At 55.0% G+C, this 21,166-nt stretch overlaps 2 protein-coding genes and 1 non-coding gene across 5 annotated transcripts in view; all 3 read right to left on the reverse strand.

Moving 5' to 3' along the window:
* Positions 1 to 8,394: 8,394 nt before the first annotated feature.
* Positions 8,395 to 10,791, reverse strand: RPL13 (ribosomal protein L13). The gene is made up of 6 exons (XM_010332534.3): positions 10,690 to 10,791; positions 10,341 to 10,464; positions 10,061 to 10,202; positions 9,680 to 9,853; positions 9,052 to 9,108; positions 8,395 to 8,599 (listed from the first exon to the last, which is right to left on the reverse strand). The coding sequence occupies exons 2-6, from the start codon at positions 10,442 to 10,444 to the stop codon at positions 8,441 to 8,443; spliced, it is 636 nt and encodes a 211-aa protein (XP_010330836.1). The 5' UTR covers positions 10,445 to 10,464; positions 10,690 to 10,791; the 3' UTR covers positions 8,395 to 8,440.
* On the reverse strand, positions 9,914 to 9,997 carry LOC120362226 (small nucleolar RNA MBII-202). Its single transcript, XR_005578186.1, has one exon. It is a non-coding gene; the product is annotated as a small nucleolar RNA MBII-202 (small nucleolar RNA).
* Positions 10,792 to 12,261: 1,470 nt separating the features above from the next.
* The window catches only part of SPG7 (SPG7 matrix AAA peptidase subunit, paraplegin), a 48,117-nt gene continuing 39,212 nt past the window's right edge, over positions 12,262 to 21,166 (reverse strand). For 2 of the 3 annotated variants that reach the window (XM_039460274.2, XM_010332533.3), the window contains exons 13-17: positions 18,415 to 18,530; positions 15,895 to 16,051; positions 15,084 to 15,250; positions 14,515 to 14,592; positions 12,262 to 12,932 (exon numbers count right to left, since the gene is read on the reverse strand). In XM_039460274.2, the coding sequence (XP_039316208.2) occupies positions 12,750 to 12,932; positions 14,515 to 14,592; positions 15,084 to 15,250; positions 15,895 to 16,051; positions 18,415 to 18,530 (701 nt within the window). In that variant the 3' untranslated portion in view covers positions 12,262 to 12,749. Of the gene's footprint in view, positions 12,933 to 14,514; positions 14,593 to 15,083; positions 15,251 to 15,894; positions 16,052 to 16,771; positions 16,890 to 18,414; positions 18,531 to 21,166 lie in introns of those variants that run through there. The other variant, XR_012519036.1, reaches the window with a different exon arrangement.

Genomic DNA, 21,166 nt, shown 5'->3' on the forward strand with positions numbered 1-21,166 from the left:
TTCAGTGGTTAGCCTGGCTCCCCTCATCACAGGGTTACCCACGAGACCCTGTGTTTGGACCCATCAGTGCCATCCCAAAATGATGTGGGGGCTCACACAGGATCAATATTGGCAGCAGCACTGACGTGTTCTTGCCCATGCCCTGTGTGGCTTCCCTGGCATCTGCTACTCTGACACTCTGAGTGCCCCTGCCTCCTCTAGCCTCTCCCCATCAGCCGGCTCCTACCCAGCTCAGTCTGAACCTCCTCCCCACATCCCTCTCTGGGCTCCCAGCCCACACGTCCACAACATCAATTCCACCGTCCAGGGCTGTGCTGCCCATGACCTCATCCACTGAGGCCTGGGTTAGCACCAGGACAGCTCCCAACACAGAGTCCAAGGCAGCGAGCTCCAGGCAGATGAATGGGGGTGAATCTGCTGGCTGCTCCCAGGTCCTGATCTGCCTGGAGGGCGCCATCTCCATCGGGTCACAGAGTCCCCATCTCCCATTTCAGTCACACTGGCCACACAGGCCAACTGGGAGCAGGGAAACCGGTCCAGAGGCTACAGAGGTTCCGGGCAGACCCCAGCCCCACTGCCACGGCCTTTCGGGCACACACCTAGAGCTGGTGCTCTCCCCTACACTCCAACAGCCCATGGCCTCCTCCCTGGCTGTCCTGAGCACACGGCTAGTACACAGCCCAGGCCCAAGCGTTGCTCTGGGGAGCTTGGTCCCCAGCCCTGAATGCACAGTCCTCCGACCTGCCCTTCATATGGAGAGACTGTCCCAGGAGGTGCCTCAAAAGACACTGCAGGCGGTGGGGGTGGGGGTTACTCACAGGATGTTTTAAAAGGGAACAGCTCTCCACATGTCCGGATGGGTGCTGCTTTTTTTAACCTGGTTACAAACCTACCGTCTTCGTGTCTTTCCTCCTAAAGAAAGGTTATTTCATCTTAGAACATCTGCACCCCGTCTGGATCAGGCTGTCTTCCTGCAGGGTCTGGCTTTTTATCTTATTTGAGAATCAACCATGCCCAGAGGTGGCCACACCGGCTGTGACTGAGACAGCAGACCTGGCCGGCTTCAGATCCTCAGTGACCTCAGATGAGGGGGCCTTTCTCCTCACCACACACAGCACAGGCAGGCACACATGAACACACGCCACACACGTGTGCCAATACCACAGGCACGTGCACCCATTCACAGAAAGACAGCCCCCACGCAGACACGCCGGGCACCCAAGACACACAAGTGCAGACACAGGCCACCCACCCCCAGGGCAACGTCTGCTCCAACCAGGTGGTCCTTTTCTCCACGTCCTCCCAGCACCATCTTCTGGGTGTGGATGAGACCCCTCCTCCTCCAGGCGCCTTCTCGCGCGCAGCCCCGGCTGCCATCCCTCCTGCCCCATGTATGCATGCAGCCAGGGGTGGACCCTCTGGCCCCCAGCATCCATGCCCTCCAGGAGACACCGCTGCTGGCAGGAGACATGGCTCAGAGAGGGCATTGTGGTGCCTGAGGTCACACAGCAGGAGTGGAGCCGGAACCCAGAACGGAGCTCAGAACCCAGCGCTCATGCCTGCCTCAGCCGTCTAGGCTCCTGGGTGGAGCTGGAATCCTGCTGGGAACCCAGCGCTGATGCCATCATCAGCCCCTCCAGGCCCTGGCATGTCTCGATGGCTTTGCTGCCCCAGTCCAGAATGTTCCCAGCAGGCCCTGAGGTGCATGTACTGTGGAGGGACCCAGTCCTCACAGCCCTGTGAGTGAGACTCTGGGGTCAGGGGCCCTGCCCAGGGCTGCATGTTAGGGACACCTTCTGAGACCGGCTCTTCCTCACCCACCTGAGTGCCCCTGAGCCAGAACCCCTCTGTACTCAGACCCAGGCACCAGCTGTCCCAGGGTCCCCCAGGACCCACTGTCCTCACTCCTGGGTCCTCTCTTCTTCCCAGCTGCTAAGCCCACTGACCAGCAGTGGCCCTGGGCCCCCAACCACCTCCCCGGGCCCGTGAACCACCAGTGCCCACTCACCTCCTCCCGCCCTCCCCCTACCTCCTTCCGGCCCCCATCATCTCCTCTCCCCATCACCTCCTCCTGTGCCTCCCGGCTCGTCTCCTCCCGCCCCCACTCGCCTCCTCCCATGCTGCCCTTTTGCAGACTTGAGCATCTGGAGTGCCTGCCCTTCCTGGCCGTCCCGCCATGCTAACCCTCTGGATCTCGCTTCTATCCAGTGTCCTGTCAACTCCCCAGAACTAACCCCTAGGATCCCAGGGTGCTGGTGGGACGCCTTCTGACCCTGAGTGACCGCCGCCCATGAGGTCCGTGCACTCAAAGGGCAGCTGCCATCCAAGCTGAGCAGGGCCTCAGAAACACTGGGCCTCTGAGTCCCAAGTGCTCGTGACCAGTAGGCTCTCCCCCTGGTAAAGTCCCCAGCCAGCGGTGCCACTGCTGCTGGGGGCTCTGTACCCAGCCCAGGGTCAACCCCTCAGGCGGCAGCCGTGGGGCCCCTGCCCCACTTTGCTGAGGCTCTTCTGAGACCAGGGCTCTCTAAGCCAGGGCAGCCCCTCTGCACAGCACTGGCGCCCCGAAGCCACACGCCTTCCTGTTGCCCACCCGTCCCCTCAGCCAGCACACCAAGGTCAAAGGAGGCTTCGAGAACAGCCCTGGGCTGGGTTTGGCCCATTTGTGAGGGAGGGGCTGGCACAGGGTAAGTATCACTAGAGGGGGACTGGGAGGTGGCTGCTGACTGTGGGGCCAGGGCAAAAGGACAGGCGCAGAGAAGACTCTGGTCCCGCAGGACACGATGGCAGGTGGGGGCTGTGTTCCCAGGGCCGATGTCCTCAGACCCATCCCAACCGATGGACGCCCTGGTTTTCGTCTTACTTGACTCATTGGAGGCTTTGATGCTATTCCTGGTGAAAGCCGGCCTGGAATGAAACCCTGACGCTTCCCTCTGCTCTCTGGTCCCTTTCATCAATAGCCTAGTTCTTCTTCCTCCTCACCAGGAGGTACCGCCCTTTCTGGGGAGCTTCTCAGAGGGGCAGGAGCTGCCAGGGACTGTGCCACAGCTGTGCCGCTGCAGATGTGGAGCCTGAGGGTAAGACTGTGGGTGGCTGGGCTGGACGACCACCAGACTGACTGATGCGCCCTAAGGCCCTGCCCCTCTCACCAATGCAGGAGGCCCCTGAGACAGTGGCTGTGACATCCAGGCCCCCAGGAAGGGGGTCTGGAGAAGGCTGTGTGATGCCAGCCCCTTCTACTCCTAGGCCACCTCCAGAGAAAGCTCCCAGGCCCTCCACCCCCACAGCCCTCCTCCTGGCCACTCTGAGGCCAGGGGAAAGGGAGGAGCTTCTGGCATCAGGCTCTGCCAATATCTTCCCCACAGATTCGCCAGCATTAGCCTATGAGCCGCCTGCCCAGGTACAGGTAAAGGAAGAGGCCAGATCCTGCGTCAAGAATGGAAACTCGGGGAAGGTGAAGGGAAGAGATGCTTTTTTTTAAAAGACGGAGTCTTGCTCTGTCACCCTGGCTGGAGTGCAGTAGTGCAATCTCAGCTCACTGCAACCTCCACCTACCGGGTTCAACCGATCCTCCCACCTCAGCCTCCTGAGTAGCTGGGAATACAGGTGCCCGCCACCACACCCAGCTAATTTTTGTGTTTTTAGTAGAGATGGGATTTCATCATGTTGGCCAGGATGGTCTCAATCTCTTGACCTCCTGATCTGCCCACCTCCGGCTCCCAAAGTGCTGGGATTACAGGCGTGAGTCACCATGCCCAGCCAATTTTTAAATTTTTTTGTAGAGACAGGGTTTCACTATGATGCCCAGCCTGGTCTTGAATTCCTGGGCTCAAGCAATCCACCCACCATGGCCTCTCAAAGGGCTGGGATTACAGGTGGGGGTGACTGCGTGCAGCAAAGGTGAGGCTGAACATTCACAGAGGCGCCTGTGAGGAGGTGGGGGAGTTGTTTGTTCACTGTGGTCCTAGCCTGGGGCCATGCCTGGGAGGCAGCAGGTGCCCTCAACCCACCGTAGTGAACAAATACTGCCCTCTCTTCATCTCCCTGCCTTGAGGTGACCCCTCCGCCTCCCCTGCGGCTGCCTCTCTGCCCAGCATCTGCTCCAGGTCAGTCCCTCTCTTCTCCTTCTGGCCCAGTGCCCTCATGGCACCTGGCGTGCTTAGCACATTTGCTGAATGGGCCACACAGAAGGCCCAGAGCGGGGCTGGGTAAGCTCCCTCAGCATTGGCAGGGACTTCTAAGCAACTGAAAACTCCTCCGGCCAACTGAGCAAGAGAAGGTTTCCAGAACATCCCTTGAACTGCAGGGCGGTGCCCCAAAGCCCACGGTAAGGACAGCGAGGGCAGTCATCCTGCCAGGACTCAGCGCCCACCCGGGACACGATGTGACCTTTCTGCCTCACAGACCTACGGCCTGGCCTCACAGCCATCCACAAAGCGTGGGGCCGGCAGGTCCTGGGCTCAGATCGCTGCAAGGAGCCTGGGAAAGGGTGGGCAGTGCAGCCACTCCTGCAGAGGGAGGGGCTCTGCCTCCCATTCCCCAAAAGTGGGTTCTGATGTTGCAAAGTCGGCAGGCATGACCAGCATACACTATCAAGGCGAGCCTGCAGCCCGTCCCACCGCACCATCTCCTGAAAGAACGTCTCAAAAGGAAAGAAGCGTCCACAGGTGACAGAAGGCAAAAGTTCTTCGACATTTAACCTGCTGCAGGCCGGGCACAGGGCTCACGGCTGTCCCAGCCCTGTGGGAGGCTGAGATGGGTGGATACGAGGTCAGGAAGTTGAAGACCAGCCTGGCCAACATGGTGAAACCCCGTCTCTACTAAAAATACAAAAATTAGCTGGGCGTGGTGGTGCACGCCCGCAATCCCAGCTACTCGGGAAGCCGAGGCAGGAGAACTGCTTGAACTAGGACCCAGGAGGAGGAGGTTGTGGTGAGCTGAGATAGCGCCACTGCACTCCAGCCTGGGTTACAGAGCGAGACTGTCTCAAAAAAAAAAAAAAAAGAAAAGAAAAAAGGCTGGTTGTCGCCCTTCTAAAGGCTGAGACTCCCGGTAGCTAGGAGGCTGCATGGCAGCCGAAGTGGCAGCTCCCACATGGCCCCTCGGCCAGCCAGGCCCCTCAGATGAGAGCTGCACCCAGGCCAGCACCAGCCACTCAGCCGCCACCCCCCGCTGCAGTTGGCTGTCCTGCCTCTGTGTCCGGGCACCAGGTCCGCTGGCCCAGATGGCTACCACTGCAGCCAGTGTGGCTGTGGGCTCTGCTGCGGGGCACACACGGGGCCATGCCATTACTGGGGACTTCTGTGGAGGAAGTAACGCTGAGCCTGTGAGGCCTGACACCAGGAGCCTCAGGGAACCTGGTGGCACAGCAGCGGCAGCATTGCCTCTGTGACATCAGTTTGTGGAGTGTGCCCAGAACCAGGGTGACATCGGGTTTCAGCGAGGTGCCAAAAAAGTGTGACTTGCCAACAGATTGGCCTTATCAAGAGTTCAACCTGGAGAAGTGGAAAAGCAGCTCTCATAACAAGTTAATTTAATACAAAAATTGAATTGATAATGAAGGTGTAAAGTGTAGCCACCAGTTAAACCTGTCATTCCTGGCTTCCTTGCTTCAGAATTGACATGGAAGGGAGTGTTCCTACTCTGCAGAATTTGGAGCTGGGCAAATGTTTGTGTGGCCTCCTTCAACTAGCTGTTATTATTTTATTCTTTGCAAGTTTATTAAGTTACTTTCTTCCAAGAAAAAACAAACAAACCTGTTGCAGTTCAAGAAAATGATGAAAAACTGGATGGAGGTAACAGGGGCCCTGCAGAGGGACGAGCCCCAGTCACTGGAGGCACTCAGCTCTGAGCAGATGAAGAACTGCAGCTGATAAAGTGGTTCTCCAGCTGTCCTGGCCACAAGACTGCGCAGACACCACCAACCGCACTTCACAGAGAAGCCACGTCTGCACATGCAGCCACCCTTCACAGACATACGGAGAAGCCAGGTCTGGGTGCCTGGCACAGCACGGCACAGGGCACAGTGTGGCATCATCTGCTTTCGTTAAGAAACGGAAGTCCAGATTCTTGTGCTGGAATATTCTGACACACCCTGTCTTGTCTCCGGACACATTGGGACGCAGATGTTCCCAGGGTGTAGGGCATCAAGGGTTGTTTGCTTTGCATTCCTCTCTTCTGTGTAGTTGGATTTTTTTTTTTTTTTAAACCAATAGCACATATTTCTTCTAACTTATAAAAAATAAGATACAGGGCCGGGCGCGGTGGCTCAAGCCTGTAATCCCAGCACTTTGGGAGGCTGAGGCGGGTGGATCACGAGGTCAACAGATCGAGACCATCCCGGTCAACATGGTGAAACCCCGTCTCTACTAAAAATACAAAAAATTAGCTGGGCATGGTGGCGCGTGCCTGTAATCCCAGCTACTCAGGAGGCTGAGGTTGCAGTGAGCTGAGATCACGCCATTGCACTCCAGCCTGGGTAACAAGAGAGAAACTCTGTCAAAAAAAAAAAAAAAAAAAAAAAAAAAAAAAGGCCGGGCGCGGTGGCTCAAGCCTGTAATCCCAGCACTTTGGGAGGCTGAGGCGGGTGGATCACGAGGTCGAGAGATCGAGACCATCCTGGTCAACATGGTGAAACCCCGTCTCTACTAAAAATACAAAAAATTAGCTGGGCATGGTGGCACGTGCCTGTAATCCCAGCTACTCAGGAGGCTGAGGCAGGAGAACTGCCTGAGCCCAGGAGGCGGAGGTTGCAGTGAGCCGAGATCGTGCCATTGCACTCCAGCCTGGGTAACAAGAGCGAAACTCCGTCTCAAAAAAAAAAAAAAAAAAAAAAATTTAAAAAACTGTTTTTAAATAGGGATTGAGCCTAGGCACGGGCTCCCCACCTGCCCCCTTGCACTTCCTGAGATGGAGTTCCACTTATCACCCAGACTGGAGTGCAGCTGCATGATCTCAGCTCACTGCAACCTCTGCCTCCTGGGTTTAAGCGTTTCTCCTGCCTCAGTCTCCAGAGTAGCTGGGATTACAGGCATGTGCTACCACACCAGACTAATTTTTTCATTTTTAGCAGATACGAGGCTTTGCTACATTGGCCAAGCCAGTCTTGAACTCCTCACCTCAAGTGATTGTGTGTGCCTTGGTTGGGATTACAGGCGTGAGCCACCACACCAGGCCCGCCCTGCACTTCAGAAATGATTCCCATACAAGCTGAGCACAAACACCTTAGACAGGAAGACAGTAGCCAACAGCCCTCCAAGTCAATGGATGTTCAGCATCTGTTTCCTAACAAGCCAGGCATTGTCACATATCAAGTGTGGGCACCAGAGGTACTGGCATCACCTGCACCAACAGTGCTCAGGTGCCCCCACACCTGCACCTGGCAGAAATGTGGACACAGAACCTGCCTGGGCCCGAGGCTGCGTCTCTGGGGTTGTCAAGGCCACAACTGCCAAGCACTGGTAAGACAGGGGCAGGCTGTGTCTGAAAACCTCATGAGAAACCATGCTGCCCTTGGACCCAGAACGGGGGCTGCCCACCTCAGACCCCCCTATACTATCTGGCTCCCTCTTGTCCATGAAGCAAGAACAATGGCTTCAAAATGTTTTAGGATTGCCAGAGAGGCCAAAACTCGGGAGAACCATCCAATACCATGGTGTCTGGGTGAAGACACCCAGGGAAGGGTCAGAGCAAGATGACCTCAGTCACCAGGCACAAAAGGTTCAACACTGAGGTCCCGAAAAAGATGCTACACTGACCGGAAACTACTCTGCTTAAAATAGGCAACTCCAGGCTGGATGCAGGCGCTCATGCCCATAAACCCCCCTACTTGGGAAGCTGAGGGACAATTCCTCAAAGCCATGAGTTCAAGGGTGCAGTGAGCAAGGAATGTGGCACTGTACTCCAGCCCTCTTCATTTTTTTCGGTGGTTGTTGCCCAGGCTGGAGTACAGTGGTGTGTTCGTGGCTCACTGCAACCTGTGCCTCCAGGTTTAGGCAATCCCCTCCCCTCAGCCTCCTGAGTAGCCGAGACCACAGGTGTGCACATCATCGCACCCAGCTAATTTTATTAGCGACAGGAATTTCCCACGGTGGTGAGGCTGGTCTCGAATTCATCAGCCCAAGTGGCCTCCCAACGTGCTGGGATTACAGGTGTGAGCACCAGCCCAACCTTATCTCTCTAAAAACAAAGGGTGTGTCTGGTCAAGTCAGCCTCTGTAACCTCCCAAGAAAACCATCTTAAATCAGTCACTAACCAAGCAAGCAATAGTGCTTTCACAGAAAATGAGGCATGATCCAGGGCTGGACTGTCTTCCAAGAATACCCCAAGCCCCCCGCCAGGATGTCACAGCCGCCAAGCCCCATCCCAGGCGCAGTTGTTCCCACGACACACATCACGTGGAGATCCAGCATGACTGCGGATTTATTACAAGTCCCCGAGGGCTTCACTTTTTCTTCTCCACGTCCTGTTCTGCAGCTTCCTTGGCTCTTTTCGCTCGTATGCCGAAGAGCCGGGCATTGGCACGGGCCATGCGGAGACTAGCGAAGGCTTTGAAATTCTTCTCCTCCTCAGTGATGACTCGTGCTTTCTCCTTCTTATAAACCTAGAAGAGAGAAACAGGGTATTAAACCCGCATGAATCACTGGGCAAGGTCACAACCAGCCATCAGCAGAACCCAGTAGACAGCCTCGGGGAGCAGGTATACTGCCCAGGCACTGCTGAAAAGCGACCTTGGCTTTGCTAAGGAATCACCTTCTCTAAGATTAAAAAAAAAAAGTAAGAAAGAAAGAAATAACCCTCCCGGAGATAGACATGGTGGCCCAGACCCGTAAACCCAGAAATTCAAAAGCAATGTAAACAACAAAGAAACTCTTTTCAACTCTCCCAACTTAGGGCTTCGTGGATGCAAATAACAAAACTAAAAGGAAACGTTCCTTTCCACAAACCTCCATACACACTACAATTGCGACTGTTTTCTTTCTTAAGCCTGATCCCCACCTCAAATTCACCCACTGATCTTGTCTAAAGCCTGGACTAGAGCAAGCATCCACTTACATTGCGGATGGGCATGACCGGTCCTGTCAGCTGGGTGGCGAGCTTCAGTTCCTCAGCCTGTTGGGGAATAAGATGGTTCAGTGGGTTTAGCCCCTCTGCCCCAAGGACGCCACACTCACCCAGCCCGAACTTCCCCTCGGATCGCATGTTTGGGAACCAGTGTCAGCCTTCCCTGCAACACTCTGTGGTCCCAGTGTTGAAACAGTCATTATTAGATCGTGACACAACTATCTTACTGAGCTGACACTCATAGAATCATCTGCCTGTGAACCCAGAGTCTGGGCTGAAAAGAACTGCTCCCTAATTCAACTCCCAGGAAGCCCATACAATGGACTCACCCCCTACAAGGTTTTCCTAGAAATAGTTTGGAGTATGACCATTTTAGGGAGAACAATGGGAAAAGCTGGCTCCAAGCCACACTGCCTTTGCCATGACAACCGAACAGAAGGTAATCCCTGCTGAAAGGCAGCCGCCGCACCTTGGCAGTCCTGATGAGCTCCTGTCTACTCCTGCAGGAGACCATGTTTTGCTAACAGAACAGCCACAATGTTGTGATGCCTCTCACCCCAGCTGGACACAGGGGCGGGTGTCCCCGGCTGCCATGACGGCCAGAAAGCCCCGTACTCACAGAACTGTCGCCCTTCTGCGGGGCCGAGGGCTTCCTGGGGAACAGGATGAGTTTGGAGCGGTACTCCTTCAGCCGCTGCACGTTGGCCTGCAGGGACTCGGTGGACTTATTCCGCCTCCTCGGATCCACAGAAATGCCGATGGTCCGGGCCACCTTCTTGTGAATGCCGGCCACCTGCCGCAGAACCAGAGTGAGATGGAGACAGGCCCGGACTGTCTCCAGCCCCGAGGCGCGGATAAAAAGCCTCAGCGATCAGATGGAAAAGGGTTCAAATGTGCTTTCATCAACGCCGTACAGCGATTCCGGAGAATGTCATCACGACTGAGGCCAGCAAAGCGGACTTCGGGCGCTTCCCGACACCGCGGCGTGGCCAGAACTCACCCTGAGCTCCTCCAGGCTGAAGCCGCGGCCGGCGCGCACCTTCGTGTGGTACCGAACCGTGGGGCAGCGCACGATGGGCCGGATGGGCCCCGACGCGGGGCGCGGGGCGATGCGGCGCGCCTTGGCTTGCCGGGCCTTGCGTCTGGCGGAGAGAAGCCCAGAGGATTAACTTCGCCCAAGGCCGTCAGGCAAGCGCCCCTCGCCCCGGGATCGCCCACCCCCAACCCAAGGCGCAGCCGCCAGCACGAGCCCCAGGGGCAGCCGCGAGCGCAGGGCTCACCTACGGATCTTCCGGGCCGGCTGGTTGAACCACGTGGCCACGCGCCGCTGCCAGTCCTTGTGGAAGTGGGGCTTCAAGATCATGCCATTCCGGCTGGGCGCCATGGCTGACTACGGCCCTGCGGCTGCGGATGAAATTGGAGGGAGTGAGGGACAGGGCCCCAGGCTCGCGCACTCCCCGGCCTCCGCCCTAAACCCTCCATCCTGGGCCGTCCGGCCGCGTTTAGAGCCCGGGACCCGGCCCAACACTGTCTGTGAAGCAGAAGAGGTTTTTCCATGCCCGCGCTAGCGGCAGCGTCAGGCCGATGGCACTGGATAGAGCCCGGAGGCGAGGACCCTGTCTCACTAACCTCCAGCGAAGGACGACAGCCGAGCGGAAAGGAAGCGGTGCCGCAGCGCACCCTGGGATGATAGTCGGGCGGGCCAACCAGAAGCGCCGGGCGCTCTGACCAATCAGAGCCCGGGAAGGAGGAAGTGACATACAGCGGCTCTCCCGGCAATTCTAGCCCCGCCCTTGCAAACATGGCGCCGCCCTGAGTACGGCGGAGCGGGAACCCAGGAGGTAGAGGTTGCGGTGAGGCGAGATTGCACCACTGCACTCCAGCCTAGGCAACAGAGAAAGACTCAAGTCTCAAAAAGTAATAATAATAATAATTTCGGCCGAGCGCAGTGGCTCACGCCTGTAATCCCTCAGAGGCCGACGCGGGCGGATTACGAGGTCAAGGGTTCGAGACCAGCCTGGCCAATATGGGGAAACGCCGTCTCTACTAAAAATGCAAAAATTAGGCCGGGCTCGGCGGCTCAAGCCTGTAATCCCAGCACTTTGGGAGGCCGAGGCGGGTGGATCACGAGGTCGAGAGATCGAGACCATCCTGGTCAACATGGTGAAACCCCGTCTCCACTAAAAATACAAAAAAAAATAATAATAAAAATAAAAAATTAGCTGGGCATGGTGGCGCTTGCCTGTAATCCCAGCTACTCAGGAGGCTGAGGCAGGAGAATTGCTTGAACCCAGGAGGCGGAGGTTGCAGTGAGCTGAGATTGCGCCATTGCACTCCAGCCTGGGTAACAAGAGCGAAACTCCGTCTCAAAAAAAAAAAAAAAAAAAAAAAAAAAAAAATAGCCGGGCATAGTGGTGTGTGCCTGTGATCTGTTACTTAGGAGGCTGAGTCAGGGGGATGGCCTGAGCCCAGGATATCAAGGCTGCAGTGAGCCGAGATGGCACCACTACAGTCTAGCCTGGGTGACAGAGCAAGACTCTGTCAAAAAAACAACACAACAACAAAAAAACATTACTGAGGACACCACTCTTGGGTATAGCAGCTAAAAACCTCCCAACTGCATGCTGGTCTTTGGTAATGGAGTTGGACAACTGGGGCAAAGGTCACAGTCTTTCTCAGAGATACCCACCCTTGAGTGTGTGACAGCACCTTCAGCTGCCTCCCTACAACTCTGCTGGTGTTTTGGGGGGGGCATTCAGTGTTGTAGCAACACTAGGACAATCCATTAATGTCACTGCACCACAGGAAGCCAGAGTGTGAGCTGCATGCTCTGAACACAGGGCCAGGCCCATTGCTGAGCGGCCGTCCTGGGTCATCCTCTCTTCCTACAGAGTCCAGGCCCCAGATTCCTACAGGAGTTTTCCACTTAGCCCCTACATTACTCAAATTATAAACTGAAAACACAAGCCCACCAGCTCCTCTGTGTTAGAGCTGGCCAGACAATGCAATTGTAGATTTTTCCAACCACAGAGTTTATTAGTAAAGTATCTCAACAATTCTCAGGGCAACAAAAACCAAGGCATCCCAACACTGCATGACTAGACCAGCTAGAAGTCCTCAACCTGCACCTGTCCACACGGCAGCAGGTGGCAGTGCTGAGTCCTCTAGAGCCCAGTTTCTGGGCCTGTGTGGCTTCATTGATGAGTGAGCTCAGGACAATCGGCTCAGAGGTTCCTTTCATGTCTGAACCCCTTAGCATTCCAAGGGAGCCATGGGAACTGAACGGCTGTGCAGGCATCAGCATGAACAGGGGTCTGTTCAGAGTCTGAATGCTGTGCGGTCTCTCGGTGGCCTCAGCCACACTGGGAAGGGTTGTGTCTGTAACCCTGGGAACTCGAGGTGTCCCATGCTCACTTGGGAAAGTACTAATAACCTTCCCCATGGGGGAAACGATGCACAAACACAAGGCTCATTCAGTTGTTTCCGAAGAGAAATTTACAATCGTGAAAAGGGTCATCAGTAAAGAGATCTCAGAAGCCGCTGCGCAGAGACTACTGAGGGCCCCAATAGCAAGTGCAAAGCTCAGCTGAAAAGAAACACGGAGTGGCTGAGTGAGCCGCTCACTTCTTGGATCACCCGCACGTGCGGCCAACACATCTCAACTACTTTGGCCAAGATGGCTCTTTGCCTCAAAGTGGGGGCTGCTGGGCCTCTTCCGCTGCCTCCTCCTCTCCAGAGTCCTGCTTCTCCCTCTGGGCATCGATCCACCTCTGTGGCGCGATCATTTTCTTCGGCCCATGGGGCGGTGGGCCAATGAGAGCCTCAATGTCCTCATAGTTTATCACTTCCTTTTCCAGAAGGGCATTTGCCAGCTAGAAAGAACAGGCAGAGCAGTGTGAGTCCCAGGACAGACACAGAGCATCTCTATGTCTTGGGGAGGCGGCGGGAGGTGTAAAGGCCTGCCTGTGGGCAGCACGCCCTAGACAGGCCACTTTCCCAGGGAAGTGGAGGCACGGAGGTAGCTCTGAAAAAAATATCACCCCCATCTCAACCTCACAAATGATTTCTGGCGGCCAGCCTCATTCATTTTTCTACTTCCCTTCAAAATCTTGGCTTATTTTTGGCAACTGCAATTTCCTTCACCAAACAAGATGTGTGTGTCTACAGGGAAGGAGAAGGGTAAAAGGCTGCACCCTCCTGACTGGGAACTGAGGACTGGGAAGAAGGAATCTGAGGTGGTGTGTGAGCTGGGACCTCACAATTTGGGGAAGGGAATTCCTGCCACTCCAGCCGGGATCCTGGAAAACACTCTGGATACCGAGTGTCCTGTGCCAGCAGCCCTGCCTCTGCTGCAGCCTGGCCGACCAAAGAAAACACTGCCATAGCCACATTACCCTAGTTTCTGTGAAGGCAAAACTCTTCCAGATTTTCTTTTTTTTTAACTGCCTGCTCCCTTCCTCACTCTTCCAAATTTTCTAAAGAAAACGGTAACCCCTGAAGCCACGGTGATTTACCTGCAGCTGTATTCCAGGAGACACACATTTCCTCTCCAGGGTTGCTCTGAGATTTTACCAGGTTCTGCAACCCACCGAGTGTGTGAGTGGCTGGTGGTTCACACACAGGGCTGACACTCCACTCCACAGCCAGTGAGAGAGAAGCCAGAGGCCTTGCCTGGAGCTTTGCTCTTGCCCACTCTGGCTTCCCCTGTGTTGAGTCTGAGTTCTGCAAAGCTGCTTCGTCAGCCGTGACGTGCAGGTGACTTATAAGACATCCTGTCTGCAGGCAGGTGCTGCTTCAGAGGGAGATGGCACTGCCCACACCTCCCCCAAGGTGCTGCTGCTAGTTGGGGACGACACTCCAAGGGTCCCAAACACAGGATACCCATATTACACAACCATGCCTCACTTGAAAGAAACAAGGGGAGCTGAAGAAACAACTACCCTTCTTCCCCTGCCTACCCATCTGTTCACAACATGGGACAGAGAGCCGTTCACCTCTCCTAAGTTCTAAGCAGCAGTTACCAGGACCCAAATACAAAATTGTTTTGGTATTTTTAGTAGAGACAGGGTTTCACCATGCTGGCCAGGATGGTCCCGACCTCCTGACCTCGTGATCTACCCGCCTTGGCCTCCCAAAGTGCTGGGATTATAGGCGTGAGCCACTGTGCCCAGCCAAAACTTTATTTTAAAAAAAAGTTCAAGAAGAAAGTTTAAGAGCTGTAAAAAGATTAAACACAACTGACAAAATACTGGTAACTGCTAATGCCAGGTAACAGGCACAGGAGACGCTGTGGCAGCTTCCTTCTACCTTGAGGGAGCACACATCAAAGTATGGAAAATATAAGGTAGCGTTCCCATTGACCAGAGTGTTCTCTGCACTCTCGGACCATGGGGACTGTGGGTGCTGTGAGGACTCTGTGAGGCGTGGCGGCCTCCCCGCTGGCTGGGGCCTCACCGCCTGCAGCTTGTCCAGGTTCTCCTGCAGCACGTTCTCGGTGTGTCTGTAGGCCTTGGCCACCAGCAGTCTTGCTTCCTGTGAGTGGAGGAAACTGTGTCAGGGGCAAGGCTGGCTGCCTGGCTCCAGCACCAAAGCACAGAAAAGAAACGCAGGGCTGAAAACATGGCCTTTCCCCTCCCAGGATGGCAGGACTCCTCGGCCAGCAGTTCTCCTGCCCCTGTGACCCTTGCCAGGAAAGCAGGGTCCCCCATGCCTGCCCACCCACCACTCACACCCACAGCTGCCTTACAGGCAAACAGCTGGCCCTTCCTTGCCCAGTCTGAAGGCCATGTGGGCCTGGCTCTATCGCTCAGTTCATTTATTTGATATTCTTCCCAGATTCACATCTCTAATTTCATCAGGAGCACCTGTGTCCTCCACAGGTCAGCGCTACTGCAGAGCCCAGAAGGAAGAAAGCCATGTGGGGCCTACAGCTGAGCTCAGCTGGGGCGGCACTCATGTGGCAAACCCGGGGAACTCCTTTCCCGGGGAGCACGTAGCACAGTGCCAGGCCAGAGCAGACTCACATGATCCATCATCTGCTGCAGGCCTTGGCTGAAGGGGCGCCGCCCGATGTCCATGAGGCCCTCCTGTGCCTCAGGGAAGGAGATGGGCCCGATGCCAGGTGCCATCCCAAACTGCTTCACCATGGAGTAAGCAATGCGGGTGACCTTCCTCAGGTCGTCCTGTGCCCCTGGAGGGTGGTCATGACAGAGGGACCCTCAGCACTGCAGGCGCACAGCTGCGCTGGCCCAGGCATCCCGGTCAGAACCCCGGGACTGCACCGCACCTCCCCATCCATTTCCTCCCAAGGCATCCCACCATGAAGCTGGATAGTAAGGACGTCGGCACCTCGCCACTGTTCCTTAGGAGAGCCTTAAAACTTTCAGAAATGCTCTCCGTTTAGAAATCTAGAACAGGGGGTGCATCAGAGCTCACTGCAAGGCAGGCAGGCAGTTCTCAACCACAAGCCTGACTTATGTGAGGCAAACCTGAGGACCTGGAGCCCAGGGGTCCCAGGACCCTCCTTCAGCTCAGCACATCCCAGTGAAGTAACAGCTTGAGAACACTCAAGCTCCATCAATTTCATTCCGTTTCCTGTAGACATTACCAATAATTAACCAATTAAATGCCTTTAGAGTTGGCATCTATGTTAAGTTTTTGTTCAATTAAATTGTCTAAAAACTCTTGCTTGGCTCCAAATCTCCCATGAACACAACTTAACTATCAAAACTATGCCTACACCAGATTCGCCCCATCGCATGCACTGGAACAGAAGGGAGATTGCTGTGGAAACACTCTGAAACCCCAGGCCCACGTGGCCACTCCCCTCCTCACCAGAAGTGACCCTGTTGAAGGTCAGTGCTTCCGACGCCCGGCCCCCAAGGGCCATGCACATTCGCTCAAACAGCTGCTCCTTGGTGAAGAGGTGCTGGTCTCTAGGGAGCATCTGAGCAAAGCCCAGGGCAGCGTTTGTCCGAGGCGCTATGGAGACCTGCACAAGGTCAAGATGGCCAGGTCAGCAGGCAGGATGTGGGCTTTGAGGAGGAAGGTGTGGGAGAGACTAAGAGGCCTCCGTCACCAGAGCGTCTCAGAGCAGGAAGGCAAATCTGCACCATTACAACAAAGGACCCTAACGCTACAGCCAGCCAGCCAGCCCAGAGACAGCAGGGTTCCCAACTACAGGAGCCTGTTCACAGTCGCGGAGTGTCTTCCTCATGTACGACCAGGTGCCAGGCCCTGAGAAGACAGCTGAGAGGCCAAGGAGAAGTCACGCCTCCGACGGCTGCTGCACTGACCCCTCACCGAGGGTCAGTAGCAATGGGATGCCAGGGAGCAGAGACTGTCCTAACCTCTGCTGCTCCCCACACCCCACATCAGGTGTGCAAGGAGGTCAGCTTGGAGCCAACACACTATCCCAATGAGAAGGAACTGCTGTGCGGGAGACAGAGGGAGACGGGGCAGGGGCAGGTCCTTTGCTGGCTCAGCTGCTGTTTCTGAGAATTGTGGCAGCAAGACGACCACATCTAAGTGCTCTGAGAATCCTGAGAGGAAGTCCACTTTAAAATCTAACATTAGGCCGGGCATGGTAGCTCACACCTCTGATCTCAGTACTTTGGGAGGTAGAGGCCGGCGGATTGCTTGAGCCCAGGAATTCGAGCCTAGCCTGGGCAACATAACAAGACCCCTTCTCTACAAAAAATACAAAAATTACCTGAGCATGGTGGTGCACGCCTGTAATCCCAGCTACTCAGGAGGCTGAGATGGGAGCATCACTTGAGCCCAGAAGGTCGAGGCTGCACTGGGCTGTGATCGTACCAATGGACTCCAGTCTGGGAGACAAAGAGAAAGATCCCATCTCAAAACAAAAAGGCAGCTCTGAATAACTGTTGCAGTGATGATCCCATTAATCACCAAAACTGTAACAGTCAATTCACAACCTTTCCTTGGCAGGACACTGAGCCTTGGGAAGGAGACTGACTTTTTCACTGTGACTATCTGACCTTTGCCCATCAAATTAAGTAAAAATTCTTTTTTTTCCCTTTCAGAGAGTTTCACTCTGCCACCCAGGCTGGAGTGTAGTAGCGTGGTCCTGGCTCACTGCAGCCTCTCCCGGCTGGGTTCAAGCAGTTCTTGTGCCTTTGCCTCTCAAGCAGCTGGGATTATAGGTACCCACCACCATGCGTAGCTAATTTTTTGTATTTTTGGTAGAGATGGGGTTTCAAGTGATCCACCAGCCTCAGCCTCCCGAAGCCCCTGCATTAATTTTGACTTGTTGAGATACTGTGTTAAAACGTTACGTTCATTGCTGGGTTTTTCAGTGTGCCACAAATGGGCCCCTAGCTAAGTGTCCACTCGCCCCACACCAGGCCTGGCTCTGGCCCCATAACTGCAGTGACACATACCTGGTCCCTAAACGCTGGCCTCAGCCCTGCTGGGAACCTGGGATGGGCAGGATACTCGTAGATTAACACCCTGCTTTGCTATAACTCACACCTGAGAAACAGTAACAGGGACCAGCACTGATTAACCAAGCTGGCCAGCTGCTACACAGTATGCATTTTTTGCAACGAGCCCTGAGGTCTCGCCAGCTGCTACACGGTATGCATTTTTTGCAGCGAGCCCTGAGGTCTGGCCAGCTGCTACACGGTATGCATTTTTTGCAGCGAGCCCTGAGGTCTGGCCAGCTGCTACACAGTGTGCATTTTTTGCAGCAAGCACTGAGGTGGGAGCACAGCACTCCTGCTTTCTCAGGTGAGCCTCCAGCCTGCACTGGCTCCCTGGCTCCACTGTAAGGATAGCACCTGTGTTCTGGACAGCCACCTCCTCTTGGCAGCACTCAGGCAGGTCTTAGGGAAGCTGGCTGTTAACGTCAACATCTGATAAGCATAAACTTCCATTGAGTTCACAGCTGCCTACAAGAGTAGTTTTTTTTTTTTTTTTAAATAGTAGAGACAGGGTTTCACCATGTTGGCCAAGCTGGTTTCAAACTCCTGACCTCGTGATCCACTGCGCCCGGCCTAGAGTAGTATTTTAAAATGTATGCTCAACTCACTTCTTTCCCAAGTTAGAAGTCACTTTGGAGTGGACAGGCTAAGGACAGGCAAAGGCAGTGAAACCTCACTGCAAGGAGTGACCTTTCTGGAGTCACCCCAGGAGCAGCACCACGCTCCAACAGGACAGCCTACTCCTGCCTCCCATGTCTGAGTTTCGGCCCATCACCTGTGACAGTCACCTCCCACTGTGTTTCCTGCTCCCTGGATCATGACAGTGGCAGGCTTTTTCACATGACTACAGACACAGGCGGGATGGGATGTCCCAGTCAGCCATGCCCAAGGCCCACGTGCTGAGACCCACCTTCATCACGGCCTCCGTGTGCTCCAGCATCCAGCCCACCAAGGCGTGGCCCGACTCATGAAACGCGACCACTTTCTGTTCTTCCTTAGACAGGATCTTGCTCTTTTTGGCAGTCCCTGAAAAAATGCCAGTGTGTGAGCTGAGGCCCCGGGCCTCTCCCTGGCCGGGCCCTGCTCCTGCCCCGTGAAGTCAAAGCAAGGCCCTCTCTGCACATCTGCCTCCTGTAGCTCTGCCCCAAACTTCACTGCAGTCATTGCTTTGGACGTTCCAACTCAAAAGGATGCTCTGCAGGTGAAAGCTGTTGAAGGAGGTCGTGATTTCTTCTTCTACAAATGTTGCCATCACCAAAATTGCTGCTGCTGCTTTTACGAGCAAGCACAACCTTCCTGAAGAGCCTCTCCTCCTGCCCCAGGGTTGGGGGACCCAGAGGGCCAGGGCAGGGTCACAGAAGCTTCTGACTTTCTCCCTGGCAGAAGTCTCCTCCGAGTCACGAGCCTCCTGCTTACTTTCCCTTTCCCCTCAGACCTGGCAGGGCAGCTCTTGCCTGTTACTTACGGCTCCTTATGGCTTTCGCTCATCCCTCGGTGGCCTTTTGCCTCAGGGACAAGGCTTTTTAAGAGACAGGGTTGTTGCTGTCTCTTAAAAAAAAAGGCTAGAGTGCAATGGTACAATCATGGCTCACTGTCACTTGAACCTCCTGGGTTCAAGCAATCCTCTCGCCTCAGCCTCCGGAGTAGCTGCTGGAACGGAGGTGTGCTTTGCCACCATACCTGGCTAATATTCTTTTTTTTTTTTTTTAAAGAGATGGGGTCTTGGGTCTTGTTATGTTGCCCAGGCTGGTTTCGAACTCCTAGCCTCAAGCAATCCTCCTGCCTGAGCCCCCAAAGTGCTGGGATTATAGGCCAGCCAAGGACAAATGCTTGCATTAAATTTCCCCTGTTCAGCTCACCGGTAAGGCTTCATATCTGTAAGTTTCCATTCTTTGCAACTTGATTCAGCTCATGGTCCTGAGCACTCAGTACACCATGCTACTGGGACCTTCCACCACCACTTTACTGTAAGGCTTCAAATGCTGAGACACACTGGCTGTGGCCATGAGTTACTTCAACTGCAGCTGGCTATAGGGCTATGCACAAAGCCACAAGACCACAGGGCTTACAACAGAAAGGGAAGAGCTCAGTCTGACAGACAGCACAGCCAAGGCTGCAGCCTGGGCACCAGGAGGACACCATGCCCAGGCGCTCATGCTGGCTGCCAGAGATGAGCACTCAGAGGCGTCTTCTCTCCCGCCAGAAGCCTGGGCCCCCATCTCCCTGCACTTCCTTTCATAAGTCAATTCAGGCATTTGCCCATGAACCTGGGCTGACCACTCCCCATTCCCTGTGCATACGGCTCATTGCCACATGCCCTCTTCTCTCTGCCCGAACTTTCACTTCTGCCTCATAGAATCTTGGGACGGACGATGGCTGTCCCCACTCCTGGCGCCGTCCCTGCCCAGGATCTGTGACTAGTAAGTCTTCGAACATGTTTCCCACTGTGGTGAAGACTGAATTTGCACCTTCCACAAGAAGAACCAGGGGCTGCCGAGGCTGGGTTTTCTTGGAGACGCGGGGACACAGGGCAGGCTCCCAGCACCAGAGTGATGGTCAGGCAGGTATAACCTGGACGCGAATCAGACAAGAGCCACAGGGTGTCTGCCAGTGTCAGCAAGTTTCCCGGAGGGACTCCTGGACTCACGATGGACATTAGGCTGCTCCCCGGGTCAAAGACACATTCCACCACCACACACAGCGCGTTCATCTCCCTGAATGCAGGACTGCTGGCTACCAGGCACTGGACCCCAGTTTAGCTGGGGACTCTCAAGGCTCAGGCTGTCCACACTAAAGATGAATGCAGAGCACCCACTCAATGCATCACACACGTGAGATGGTGTCCTTTCAGTATTTTCATTTCTTCTCTTGGAGTCAGGGTGCTGCCCAGGCGGAAGTGCAGTGGTATGATCACAGCTCACTGGAGGCTCAACCTCCTGGGCTGAAGTCATCATCCTGCCTTGGCCTCCTGAAGTGTGGAGATGACCGGCCTGAGCCACCACATCCTTGCTGGCCTGTGGTTCCCACTCACTCCTTTCTGCTTTGATATTGTTATCAAAAGCTTATCGATTTCCATATAAAAGTAAATGGTTACACACACTTCAGTAAGACACGGTCAGTGCCTGCCAGCCCTCTTGACTCGAGGGGCTCTCAGGGAGAAGCCAAGGTGTGTTCTGTACAATACCTGGCACAGTAGCTGCCCCCACTCCCGTCCTCTTCAGGGATCCCCTGCTTTCCCAAGCTGCAACCCTGGAGGCCGACGAGAGGCGTATTTGTGCCAGGGATTCACTCACATTGAGGGTTAGGGAACTTGGTTCTCTCAGGGACAGCTCGCCAGGGCGGTTCGTGCTCCTTAAACACCTGCGGCAAGAACCACCTTCCTTTTCCAATGTTCAATCTGTCTCAAGAGTGACGGTGTGCATCTTAACCATTCAATGAGAAGATGACTGATTGAACACGTCTGGGTGTCACCACCACATACGGACACCTCCGGCACCTCAGATTCCTGGTCCTGCTTTCCTCAGACCCTGCACTGGGCAGCCACGGAACAGCATTGTCAGAGGCAGCCAGCCTGCCCGTCACCCCACACCAAAACTCATCTGTTCCTACTGATAGCTGGGGCCATGCTTTCGCCAGAGTCGTGCTGCAATCCACACCTCTCC

This window comes from Saimiri boliviensis, chromosome 1 (assembly GCF_048565385.1).
Source record: "Saimiri boliviensis isolate mSaiBol1 chromosome 1, mSaiBol1.pri, whole genome shotgun sequence".
NCBI classification, from domain to species: domain Eukaryota; kingdom Metazoa; phylum Chordata; class Mammalia; order Primates; family Cebidae; genus Saimiri; species Saimiri boliviensis.

Coding starts and splice junctions, on each gene's coding strand:
- RPL13 (XM_010332534.3), bottom strand. CDS start 10,444: ATGGCGCCCAGCCGGAATGGCATGATCTTGAAGCCCCACTTCCACAAG. Junction 9,109..9,679: donor CGCAGAAGGGCGACAGTTCT/GTGAGTACGGGG, acceptor ATTCCCCAACAG/GCTGAGGAACTGAAGCTCGC. Junction 8,600..9,051: donor CGGTCATGCCCATCCGCAAT/GTAAGTGGATGC, acceptor TCTCTCTTCTAG/GTTTATAAGAAGGAGAAAGC.